The following is a 14071-nucleotide window of genomic DNA, read 5'->3' as shown; positions in this document are numbered from 1 at the left end:
TGGCGTCTCATTACGCCCGCTAATTAACCTAGCATGTTTTTGGAATGTGGGAGGAAACCGGAGTACCCGGAGAAAACCCACGCATGCACGGGGAGAACATGCAAACTCCACACAGAGATGGCCGAGGATTAATTATGATTTATGGGAAAAAAAACAGGAAGAAATGTAAATGTTTTATGTGAGTGTCCATTTTTAGGCCCATAAGTGCAACAGTTTCTCCTCTTTGGTATCATCATAACCTTCTCCATGACGGAGGGATCATCCAGATTATACCCGGGTGTGTCAGAGGGCTAGGATGAGCTTCCACCCGAGGCCCATTGGGACCTTTAACCTTTCACCCGTAGCCCAGGAAGCTTCTGTCCTTCTGTCCCTAACCCTAGAGATAGAAGAGCTAATAAGTAGGTGCGGAAAAAAGTCATTTCCCTCCTTCCATTTCATCTTTTCTATCATTTTATTCCGTTTCACACAAACTATAATGAATACTATCAGATCTAAACGACCTTCAATCCGCCTGTCGCATGCATTCGTCCCTTGAGCTTTTAATTAACCTTTCCTGTCATCTGAAACAGCAGATATAGATTTGTTTTAATCTCTTCTTGCTCATGAAGTCAAGACACTGTTTGAATCGATATATTCTCTCCAGCCGTGCAGGCAGGCGGGTAGGCAAGGCAGGTGTTTGTGATTTGATGCGGGGGATCAGAGAACTCTATTTCTATGCACACACACACACACACACACACATAGTGTATCAGTGGCAGAAGAGCGTGAAGAGCATCTGAGCGACAGCATCCGGAAGCTGGGAGATAAGGAGTAATCTGGTTGCAATTATTTCTGCTTGACAGGCGCAGGTAAGCAGCAATCAGCTCCTGTGACGCGTGTTCTGAGTCAATAGAGCCGACCTCGCTGCGGGTGGTGACGGCGTGATTATGAGGCCCGAACACAAAGCCCAGGCAGGTTGGGCTGATGAGGCTGTCGGGCCCCTCGGGTATCTGAAGTCAACGGTCTTGCAGTACACTCTGGTTTCAGCTTTAAATGGCTTTTCGATAACCTTTATGAACATTATAATACTGAATGTCATTAATTCATTCATTCATTGTCTTCGGGCAAGAGGTTGGCCAGCCAATAACAGGGCACATATAGACAAACAACCATTCACACTCACATTCATACCTATGGACAATTTGGAGTCGCCAATTAACCTAGCATGTTTTTGGAATGTGGGAGGAAACCGGAGTACCCGGAGAAAACCCACGCATGCACGGGGAGAACATGCAAACTCCACACAAAGAGGGTGGAATTGAACCCCGGTCTCCTAGCTGTGAGGTCTGCGCTCTAACCACTCGACCGCCGTGCCGCCCCCCGAATGTCATAATTCCCTCATATAGATACGCATCCCCCAATAAAGAAGACACCATACGTGAAAATATGTACCTCAGGGGTGAGCAAACTATGGGCCGGGGGCCACACCTGGCCCGCCAAGTGTTGAAATACGGCCCGCCCATTCTTTCCGAAGTGTTTCATTGAAATGAACATACAACCAGGCATCATGGCGTCATGCTCAAACGTTTTGATGGTTTGGGTAGCTTTTTTTAATCAATTTGGTTATTTGATGTGGTCTGTTGTTTACAAAGTGCTCCTGAAAAAAGGGACACAAGCACATATAGAAGGTTGCATTACACTTTTACAGATACAATAATTCCAGGTGGACTTTTAGAATTATATGTGTAAAATATATAGTCTGGCCACTTACACTTGCAACAAGTGCAACTTGTAAATCACATTGGCGGCCTCTTAAAGATGATCATGGACGTTTCAGGCCTGGAGATGTTTGTGGTTACTCTAGATTGTGTTGCTATTTGTTCGATTATTTCATTGCAACATCATGATACTGCCACAAAAACATACCACAGTCAGCATCTGGGATTCTTTATTTTGGGAGACATTTGTGCAGACATGCCGTAGCACGGCGGGGCCACGCCTCAACATCCAGCGGGTGAGAATCCAGCATGCCGCAGATGCTTGGGCGAGTATGTCGGCTTTTTCTGCAACCTGCATCCTCTCCTAAATCCCCTTTCATCTTTCAGCAGACTGACTTAGACACTGGCGTGGCGGGGATAAGGAGGGGCAGATTGGGGAGGCCACCTCTTTTTTGGGATAACATGATACTGCTTTTGTCTTATCCTCTCGTCTTTGTCTGTTTATGTCTTTCACCGGGAAGGCCGCGTGTTCCCACACATGACATTGGAACAACGCAAGAGGGTTTTCTCCTTGCACGCTGCAGGTATACGCTTGTCCCGAGTTCTGTCAAGGTTAATTGGTTAATTCCAGACACAACCACGATAAGGTATTTATCCAAAGTAACACAGGTATTTTCATAGAGCATAGAAAACGTGTTTATGAATTTGTAAATATGTTTTTTACCTGGGGGGCATGATAATTATCTGGACAATATGAGGGAATCATGTCCTACCGATAGATCAGGTCACCAATTATTTAAAGGCGACATTACCCATATTGTGTGGGTGGCTCCTCCCCCTCTATGCTGTGCTTCTCCTGATAGTAGTCATGTGCTAGTAGTCATGTCATCATATTTCATTAGGACTAATCAACAAATGCTCATTTATTCCAGGCCTTCTTACGTCCAGCTGTGCACAAATTACACTTCCACCTACATTTAAAAAGTACAGATAAGACCGTTATCGGTACCATACCGGTCTTGTAGTTAAGTTATCAGTATTGGTATCAGTTTGAGAAAAAAAGATATTGTGGATCTCTATTTGTTACCATTATTAGAGCTCTGTAGACATGAAATAACAGCGCTATAGTCACCTTAACACTACACGCCATGGCCAAGACAGACACGCCATGGCTGAGGCGGACACGGCATATCTGAGACACACACGCTGAGATGGATACGCCATGTATGAGACAGACATGCCATGTATGAGACAGACACAACATGTCTGAGACGGACACGCCATGGCCAGGACAGACGCGCCATGGCCGAGGCGGACACGCCATATCTGAGACGCACACGCTGAGACGGATACGCCATGTATGAGACAGACATGCCATTTATGAGACAGACACGCCATGTCTGAGACGGACACGCCATGGCCAGGACACGCCATATCTGAGACACACACGCTGAGATGGAGACGGCATGTATGAGACAGACATGCCATGTATGAGACAGACACAACATGTCTGAGACGGACACGCCATGGCCAGGACAGACACGCCATGGCCGAGGCGGACACGCTATATCTGAGACACACACGCTGAGATGGATACGCCGTGTATGAGACAGACATGCCATGTATGAGACAGACACGCCATGTCTGAGACGGGCACGCCATGGCCAGGACAGACACGCCATGGCTGAGGCGGACACGCTATATCTGAGACGCACACGCTGAGACGGATACGCCATGTATGAGACAGGCATGCCATGGCCGAGATGAACACACCATCGCCAAGACGAACACACTATGGCCGAGGCGGACATGCCATGGCCAAGGCGGACACGCCATATCTGAGACGCACACACTGAGACGGATACGCCATGTATGAGACAGGCATGCCATGGCCGAGACGAACACACCATCGCCAAGACGAACACACTATGGCCGAGGCGGACATGCCATGGCCAAGGCGGACACGCCATATCTGAGACGCACACACTGAGACGGATACGCCATGTATGAGACAGGCATGCCATGGCCGAGACGAACACACCATCGCCAAGACGAACACACTATGGCCGAGGCGGACATGCCATGGCCAAGGCGGACACGCCATATCTGAGACGCACACACTGAGACGGATATGCCATGTATGAGACAGGCATGCCATGGCCGAGATGAACACACCATGGCCGAGACAAACACGCCATGGCTGAGACGGACACTTAATTTGATTTCAACACAAACTGTATTCCCCAAGGACATGAAACAGAAGACAAACTTCACAGCAAAAAAGCATTTGGCTTCAATTTGTCTGGTAATAATTGTAGCGTCCTTGCTGGGAAAGCCAGTAATACACAGCAGACGCTGTGGTCTGCATAGAAACACACTGGCATTGTTCAATTTACCACTGGCTTTGTTTTTTCATTCCAATCAAGGCGGTATTGTGTTTTGTAGGGGAGGAGGGGTTTGAACACAAGCACCGCAAGATGAGCAGCAAAAACCCCATCGTGTCTCTCAGGAATTACAAGCGACAAGTGTTGTCTCACCACGCCACAGGCGTTGTTTGTGTTAAGGCATGTCTCCTCTCTACAGTATGCCTCTCACCCAACAATGCATCATCTTTCTACATACAGTCTTTGTAAAGGCGCTCTTTATCTTTCTGCAGCCTTGGGTGCAAGTTCTACACATATTGTATATATTCTATAGATATTATATATATGTCAATTTGATGTCGTTCAAGCTGAAATGAAGATGGTGGTGCAAAGCATGTGTGAGTTTGTTTCACACCCCGGGCACTGCTCCATCTTTACAAAGCATTTAGTTGTGTACACCTCCATGAGAGCGCCCTGCCCTTTTATTGCTTGTCATATTACACACACGGACGAACATCATTAGCACAACATGCCACAGGGCTCTTTGGGTGTCCTTTCAAATACAAGCTTTTATGGAAGGGAATGGAATGTAGCTACTGGAGTGTGTTTTCATAAGTACAATATTTTATAATAGTGAATGATAGAATCCGGCTGAGTGGTTTGTATGTTAGCCACACAGTCAGAAGATGGGGAAGACCTGGGTTTTCTCTGTGTGGAGTCTGCAGTAGGGTTCTTATATATGTTATAGTTGATAACATGATAATTATAGGTTATAGATACTGGGCCTGATACCAGACAAACCATGTGATGATCTTATTATCACATACTATTTAATCATGAGCTTATTATCATGTACTATTGAATCAAAAGACCATTTTGTTTCCAGAAAATGTTCAGTTTATTACATGTATTATATCTAAACAGTGTAAACACAATAATTGCAAAAATATTTCAACAATAATATTTTATCAACAGTCTTATCTTATCAATGTCTGACAATTAAAGTTCCATTAATCAAGTTTGGGTTTTTTGGTGACTGGAGAAGCACTAGGCACTAAGCACTCGTGTGCTGTTCTCTGATTGGTTGTTTCACGGGCACGATACCAGAGCAGCGCGCTCTGAGTGGACAGCTACGGAGGCTGATACTGGACATGGTTAAACTCTGTATTTTATGTAGTATGTGATAAATCATGTTATCACATACTACAGTATTAATTGTCCCTGTACCCTAGAAACCGCCCATGAATGATACGGGAAAAGGCCGAAATGATACTGTGTCAAAGCCCAGGGCAGTGATACTGATAAAATATAGAGTTTAACCATGTCCAGTATCAGCCCCCGTAACTGTCCACTCAGAGTATCGTGCCCGTGAAACAACCAATCAGAGAACAGCACACCAGCGTTTGTTTTGCTGCCGTCTGTGCTCTGTCAACATGTCAGCGGTTGACACTCCCGGCGAAAGACAAATAGGGAAAATAGCAAACAGAATATTAGAAATGGAACGTTTTATCACCATTAATGAGGAGGACACTCTTGAAATGATCGGAAAAAAACTAAAAATACAAAATACAAGTCGGAAAACCCAGGGCGACCTCAAGCTTTTTTCTGAATGGCTCATCAACTGCAAGAACAAACAAAGACTGGTAGAAAGTATTCTTGAAATATTTTTGCAATTATTGTGTTTACACTGTTTAGATATAATACAGTAAACCTCGGATATATCGGAAATTCGGAAAAACGGACAGATAAAAAAAAGAACCAATTTTTCTGTAATGCATTTCCAATAAAAATTCATTGCATATATCGGATTTTTTATAACGGATTTCGCCTATTTCGGACAAAATCTCCAGTCCCGTTCCAATGCATTTCCATTAAATTTCCCTCGCATATATCGGATGGCCGCATCGTGGCGCTCCGATTCGCCGAATCGTGGCAGGCCGCTATACGACGTCATTTGCAGCGTTTGCAGCGTTGCCTGCGCGTCCAGGTACATTGGAAACATAGTCAAGGAAGTGCCTTTTTATAACGGATAAAACCCGATTTACGCATATACCGGATATAAATCCGATATATGCGTAAAACGGACATTTTCCGGTATGCGCATATAACGGATTTCGCTTATATCGGACAAAACCAGTGGGAACAATTGAATCCGATATATCCGAGCTTTACTGTACATGTAATAAACTGAAAATTTTCTGGAAACAAAATGGTCTTTTGATTAAATAGTACGTGATAATAAGCTCATGATTAAATAGTATGTGATAATAAGATCATCACCAGACAAACCATGTGATAACCGAAAAGTATATACAGTATAAGATGAATGAAAATGCTGTCATCGTGAGGAGAAGGAACGTTCATGTGTGGAAGTATGTACTCCACAGACCGCTCAACGGTGGCACTAAATCATTCTAAGCACCGAACAATCCCCTCCCGACCTAAACAAGCCAAGTGGCTCCAATGAAGCGATCCGCTTTGCCGGGACCTTTGACTTAGTGAACAGTTCACCGCGTTTTACGTTAGTATGTTGCACACCATCTTTATATTAGACAGCATAAGAAGGAAGTGACGTGCACTGTTATTTGATTTTTGTTTTACATCTGCATCTAACGTGTTCCTCACTGCTTTGCACCAGTTTCTTCCCATTTCCGTTCATCTGTGTGCAGATGTGCTCAGTGTGAAGCGTCTTGGTTCTCCTTCTGTTGGCAGCATCCTGTAATGTATCGTTTTACCTCCCCCCACCCACCATAAGTTGAGAAGCCTTCAGGCTTTCTGATGCCAGACGCAGTATTCTCGGTATCTGAACCTCCTTAGCTTGCCTGACTTTTTAGTCAGATGTTCTGGCATCTCCTGGTGGAGGAGATGTGTGAGTGAGTTCCAAGGGAACAGCAGGGGTGTTTGTCTGCTCCCACTGAACAGGAACATGAGCAGTTCCTCTGGTTTTCTCTGCAAACAGGCTCAACTTTCTCAGTGTCGACTTTCCCAAGAACGCTTTGAATAGGAGCAAGACATTCTCCTTGTTTGCTGAAAAGCTTGGGAGGTACCGTGCGGACCAGAAGAAAAGTTTTTTTTTTTTTTTTCCTACGCACCATATTCTCAATTATTCCCCCTCCCTTCTTGAAAGCCTCCCACCTGACTAGGAGGGGCGGATGTTGCAATGTCGGGGAGCTGCCGTGGCAAGTGAGAATTTGCAGCAGATTATAGCTCCACCTGTCACTGCCATGGCAGCTTTACCCAGCTCAAAGGGAAGCGGAGGATCTGCCGTTTGGGAAAAACTGATGTTAAAAAGATGGCAGCAGCCTTGGCTGGGACGGATCTTGTGCAAAAAAAACAGAAGAGAACAAAAAAAAAAGAAAAAAAAAGTCCAAGTCGCAGTTTGTTATGATTTGATATTGCTAAAGGTAAAGTCGGGACGCTCCGATCGATTTACGTACATGATTCTGGCTGATTTACGTAACAAACATGCACATTGGATATAAAGTTGTTGAGTTGATCATTTGTGAGGGAAGGGGGTACGTAGCTTTCATGGCATTATTTACATGGGACAAAACCTCCAGTATGAGTGTGAGGCTGTGAACATCCAGCAGCAACACAATATTTTAGCATGACTACTAAAGTCATACTGAACCAAGTTGATGATCTACCTTGAAAAGCATTTGTTTACGTTTGTGTCACTTTCATTACGTGAGTGAACCATTGGCAGCAGTGACTCAGGAGGTAGAGCAGGCCATCCAGAAACCAGAAGGTTGGTGGTTTGATCCACACTTTCTAATTGTGTCCTTGGGCAAAAAACTTCACCCGTCTTGCCGCCAGTGCCGCCCACACTGGGGTATGATTGCCAATGAATGTTTGGTGGCGGACGGAGAGGTCATACGCGCAAACTGGCAGTCACATTTCTGTCACACAAAGCTAGGACAGCTGTGACTACAGATATAGTTTACCACCACCTGTGTGTGTGTGTGTGTGTGTGTGTGTGTGTGTGTGTGTGTGTGTGTGTGTGTGTGTGTGTGTGTGTGTGTGTGTGTGTGTGTGTGTGAATGAATGCAATTAATTCATTATGAAGTACCTTGAAAAGAAAGCTTTAAAATGTTATAATAATAATAATAATTATTAGTATTATTATTATGTATTATTATTAATAATTATTATTATTGTTGTTGTTATTATAATAATAATTATTATTATTATTTGTATTATATATTATTATTTTTATTATATTATTATTATTATTATTATACAAATTTATAATACTTTTATAATATAATAATTATTATCATTATAAATAATTGTTAATTATTATTATTAATAATAATAATAATAATATTTAAAAAATATTATTGCTGTGTGTCTTTAGTACAGTAGAAATGTACAACGTTCAACCAGAAGAGCAGCAAGTCATGGCATTGCCTTATAAAACATAACAATAAGGAATTCTGGGATTGTGAGGGTTTCCTGACCATGTGGCTGGTACCAAGCAGGCGTGCGTGCCTGTGGGTGGTTCAGAGTCGTAAAGATAACCTTATTACCCATGCAAACGAGAGGATATATACAGAATTTGGCGCCACAATGGAGGCCTCTCATGTGACCACGTCTGTGATTCGTGTTTCCCAATTTTACGGTATGTTTTCCTACCACCGCAACTTGAACAAAACCATTTATTTTCTTCCCGTTTTCTTTTTTTTCTCCCTCCTGACAGAGTTAAAGTCGACCGGCACCGCTCACCACTTCTCCTTCTTGCTAAACTCCACCGACTATCGAATTCTTCGCATGGACGAGGACCACGACCGCATGTATGTGGGAAGCAAAGATTATATACTGTCTCTGGATCTGCACGACATCAACAAGGAGCCACTCATTGTAAGGGCTGTCATGCAAAAGCAATAAACTCCAGGGGGGGGTTCCACTAACGTTCTGTAGCTCAGCCTGTCTTGTCTTTTTGAAAGATCCACTGGCCTGTTGCCCCTCAGAGGAAGTCTGAATGTGTGCAGTCTGGAAAAGACACCAATGTGAGTATTGCAAGCATACACTTTGTGAATATTACTGCATTTGTACTAATTTGGCCTCAGACAAATGCATAAAAATCAATCCAAAGTAAAATAGCATAAATGCATCTCTGCTTGGTATTGTACAGTTTTAGCATGGTAGCTTCTAGTCCACTCTTCTTTATTTTCTAGCAGGGGTGTCACAAGAGCCCTCAAGACTAAAAAGTGACAAGATTTCTCCTTCAGTCTCGTGGGCGCTAGGCCTGGGGTGATAATAAACACGGCACCGTGGGTGTAGCATACCGGCGAAATTACATAAGGCCGCCCTCACATTAAATTTGTACGAGTTCCCCGGGTGAAGATGCGCCTTTGTCTTCGGAGATCATGGTTTAAACCCAAAACGAAGCTGGATCTCAATACAACATTACAGCAAAGCTGGCTCCTCCTGTTGGGGCTCCAGACCATGACAAGGGTCTATAAAGGTTTGATTAAACACTCCTTGTTCTTGCCCCTTAAAGGGCCAGCACATCATGTAGTAAGAACAGGCAGCGGCTCCTTTGGAGAGGACCCGCCCAAAACTGGCTGTTCTGAGGACTGTTTACAATGGGTATAATGTATAAGTGCTATATTTCTTCATCCTCGGCTTGTTTTGACACAGACATGTGATTAAGACACCTGTTTTCATCTGTGAAAACATGAATATGCCTCATTCATTGATATCGTTTACTTTTTAGCCGTGTCTTTATTTAATAATGAAAACACTTGACTGCACGGCGGTCATCAGCGAACGCTTGGCTGTCACACGCTCAGTCGCCTTGATTGCTGATTGCAAATAGCTGCTATCAGGTATGCATAAAGGAGCAGCTGTTTGGAATGAGCCATGCAGTACAGTCTGATGGGAATACTGTAGTATACACCTACATCTACTGCAGGGGTCTCAAAATCAATTTACTTGGGGGCCACTGGAGCTCGGGTCTGGGTGAGACTGGGCCGCATCATGTTTACCAAAAAAAAACAAAAAAACGCATTTATTAAAAACAAAAAAAATTTAAAAACTTTGCTTTGGTTCCAATTTTCTACAAGAAAAGCTCTGATAAAACATTCCACTGTTCTCAAAAATCTTACTTTTTATTTTTCTACACAAAATAAGATGAAAAATAAATAAACAAATCAAGAATAAAGAAAATCAATCAATCCGTAATAAATAAATAAATATAATAATAATAATAAAACGTCAAACAATAAAAACTTAAGAAACCACATATAGTTGATTCAGATTAAAATGAACAAAGCATTATTAGAGCCCTGTAGACATGACAAAACACGACTATAGTCACATTTATACTCTTTTTTTTATTTACAACATATTGCGCAACCGCAGGGTCTTGAGACACATGCTAACTCGCAAACTAGAGAGCTAGCGACCTAAACGGTAGCCTTCAAGTTATTGCTTTTAGACTTAAATAGCCAAAAACTTACCACTTCCACACAGATAGGGAGGATAACTATTAACAGTTATTTAACCTTTAACATGAACATTAATCAAACGTAATAATTTTTTCTGGGTACATGATACCATACAGCATCCATATCAAACTTGCGCGGGCCGCACTAACATTAAACTTTCATATCAAGGCGGGGGCCTCAAACTAGTGTCCTGCGGGTCACATTTGGCCCGCGGGCCGCATGTTTGAGACCCCTGGTTTATACCGATACTGATACCAATATCCATCATACCATGTCAGAGAAAGTAAATTTGAGCGATTTGTACCATCAAGGAGGAATTTTTGTCATGCAAATGTATGCAAATCAGGGATGGGAGGGTGTAAGTCACAGTTGATGGACTACACCGCTGATGGCCCTTGGAATTGTTTAAGAGCAACCCTGGCCAAATCCGCTCATAAGTATACTGATAAAGCTACAGATCAGTATTGGTATCAGTCCATCTTATTGGTGGATGATCGGTATGGGAATCAGGAGCATCAGAGCTCCAAAGTAGAACATCCATTCTGGACGTGTTCCTGATTGAAATGCTTTCCTTGTTCAATCTCATAAGGAGATATGTTGACCGTCTGTTGGGCTTTGGGAAGATCATAGCACATTTTGTTGTCTTGGATCCAGATAAAACGAGCCGGATCAAATCTCGTTCTAAGGCGCTTGGACTCTCACAGGAAGCCGATTAATTATCTTGTAATCATTTCACATTTTTGCAGTGGAAAGGAGCAACAACAAAAAAAAGGGGGGGGTGCCTTTGAAAGCTTACAGACTTCTTTAAAGTGTTAATATGATCCACACGTGCAAACACACTAATCCTGCCCCCCCTCCCACGCCAATGGAGCATGGACGTTAATCATTGAAATGCATACAAAAAGCAGATCCTTGGCTTTGAGCGAGTCCACACACACACACACAGTTCATCAGAAGGAGTGAGGTGGATGCTGGGGGTGGGGGTTGGGGGTGGGGGTGGGGGGGTGTGACAAGGCCAGGGCTAATAACTGCTCCTCCCTGCTTGTAGAGAGTATGGGCTGCTGTTTATCCAACTGGAATGTTCATTTGTGCGCGCTCAGTGACCCGTCGCCTCTCTGCCTGTGGCGACTTCGCAGTGGTCCGCTATGTGTGGTCACATGGGCTCGTACGAGCGAGGCTCCCGGCGTGTGGGTTTAAAATGTCATCAGTAGACAAAGAAGCCGCGCCGGCTTTTGGGTAGACGACTTGGCCGTCTTCACCTGCTCTTTAGCGGGAGACGGACGGACGACGGCGGTCGGGAAGCAATTCAGAGGGGACGTCGGTCGGTCGGTTCAGGCGGTGAGGTCAAAGGCAATCATTCTGGTTGTGCTGCCGGTTGGGGTGGGGGGGGGGGGGGGTGAGCTAAATAATGCAACACATGCCCTACCACACACATGAATGTGAAGAATGGTCTAACTTGTGCATCTGTTGGCTCTCCTTCGATGCCCCGACACGTCTCGTCCCCCGTCCTGTGTACAACCTTTGTAAAGCGTCTTACTTTTTCACCACCTGTCACTCGCAGCCGACGCTAATCTAAACAGACGTACTCTAGGTTCCAATCACAAACTGGAACACAGCTTTTTTAGGGGGCGGCAATTCTTTTACTTTTCATTTTGGGCGCTTTGTATTGGTTAGTGGACTCTTAGAAAGCAGCTACACACCAAAACCCGCACAGAAAGCTTTCTAGATCTTCCACAATCTGCACCTATTCCAGCTGTATTTCCTTGTATTTCTAAAACGGTCCACTCACAGCCCACCTTCCACTGTTATAGTTCCCACTCAGGAAGTCCGGCTCACTGTGACATCACAGGGACTCGGTGTTAGAAAAAACTCTCTGAAAGCAAGTTTTTCGGAATCATCCCATGGATGATCTGAAACTTTGGCGAGGTTTAACTCCACAATACAACATCCTAACTACATTTATAGGTTAGAAAAGTGCAAAAAAAAGCCATTACCAAAAAATGGCTTCATCCAAGAACCCCCCTACTGGAGGACTGGCTTTGTGTGATGAACACAATATAGGATATGGAACTATTGACACATAGATTGAGGACTGAAGAAGACATGTGTGGAGAAAAATGGGTGAAATGGACACTGTTCACGGACAAAAATCAAGGAAATGACTCAAATTGCACCATGACAGGGAATGATGTGTGATCCCAGCTGTCTTCGGGCAAGAGGCGGGGTACACCCTGGACTGGTCGTCGGCCAATCACAGGGCACATATAGACAAACAACCATTCACACTCACATTCATACCTATGGACAATTTGGAGTCGCTAATTAACCTAGCATGTTTTTGGAATGTGGGAGGAAACCGGAGTACCCGGAGAAAACCCACGCATGCACGGGGAGAACATGCAAACTCCACACAGAGATGGCCGAGGGTGGAATTGAACCCTGGTCTCTTAGCTGTGAGGTCTGCGCGCTAACCACTCGACCGCCGTAAAGTAAATAAAAATAAAGTATAAAAAAAAAAGAAAAGTGCAAAAAGCCTCTTTAACATTAAAATCTGCTAAAATCGGGGCTGCACGGTGTTCAAGTGGTTAGCGCGCAGACCTCACAGCTAGGAAACCCGAGTTCAATCTCTGTGTGGAGTTTGCATGTTCTCCCCGTGCATGCGTGGATTTTGTCCGGGTACTCCGGTTTCCTCCCACATTCCAAAAACATGCTAGGTGAATTAGCGACTCCAAATTGTCCATAGGTATGAATGTGAGTGTGAATGGTTGTTTGTCTATATGTGCCCTGTGATTAGCTGGCCACCAGTCCAGGGTGTACCCCGCCTCTCGCCCGAAGACAGCTGGGATAGGCTCCAGCACCTTCTCCGCGACCCTCGTGAGGATAAGCAGTAGAAAATGAATGAATCTGCTAAAATCTTGTCTTGTCTCGTTCTCGTGGATCCAATCTCGTGCATCTGGTGACTCGGTGTCTTGCGACACCCCTCGTACTGTGACATTGTGAAATTGTTTCCCTTGGGAAAGCGGGCTGTTTTCCATCATAATAACAAGCACAAACACCTCCCAAGGCTTTTGGGATCAAAGATGAACCAGTCATTTTCTGCAGAAAAAGACAAAAACATGTCATTTTGGTGCATTTCTTTCATGGTCGCGGATGAATAGACATACGGCACATAGACAGGAAGTGGGTATCTGTGAAGGTGTGTTATTTGCTGCTGATTTAAATTTGTTCAGCCTCTGCGGAGGTCTGCGTTCCCAGGGGGTACCATTCTGTGATATTTGTTTTTCATGTGGAGAGAAATTCTCCTGAATCCCATTTGATGGTGCTTCCTTCAGGGCGAATGCGGCAACTTCATTCGTCTGATCGAGCCGTGGAACCGCACTCATCTGTACGTGTGTGGGACGGGAGCGTACAACCCCATCTGCACCTACGTGGACCGAGGACGCCGGTCACAGGTAGCAAAAATAGCCTTTTCTGACCTTTTTTTTTTTTTTTTTTTTTTACCCTGCTGTCTTTCTTTAATAGCGTTATCTGCCAATCTAGCTCAGGTCACACAGGCTCC

At 44.2% G+C, this 14071-nt stretch overlaps 1 protein-coding gene across 3 annotated transcripts in view; it reads left to right on the top strand.

The window, feature by feature from the left end:
• Window positions 1-14071, top strand: part of sema3fa (sema domain, immunoglobulin domain (Ig), short basic domain, secreted, (semaphorin) 3Fa) — a 62207-nt gene that overhangs the window by 27941 nt on the left and 20195 nt on the right. For all 3 annotated transcript variants that reach the window (XM_058073522.1, XM_058073515.1, XM_058073506.1), the window contains exons 3-5: window positions 8760-8920; window positions 9007-9069; window positions 13845-13964. In XM_058073522.1, coding sequence (XP_057929505.1) covers window positions 8760-8920; window positions 9007-9069; window positions 13845-13964 — 344 coding nt within the window. The remainder of the gene's footprint in view (window positions 1-8759; window positions 8921-9006; window positions 9070-13844; window positions 13965-14071) is intronic.

Source organism: Doryrhamphus excisus, chromosome 1, assembly GCF_030265055.1.
Source record: "Doryrhamphus excisus isolate RoL2022-K1 chromosome 1, RoL_Dexc_1.0, whole genome shotgun sequence".
Taxonomy (NCBI): domain Eukaryota; kingdom Metazoa; phylum Chordata; class Actinopteri; order Syngnathiformes; family Syngnathidae; genus Doryrhamphus; species Doryrhamphus excisus.
Note: the sequence above shows the minus strand (reverse complement) of the source record. Positions and strands in the feature narration are given on the sequence as shown.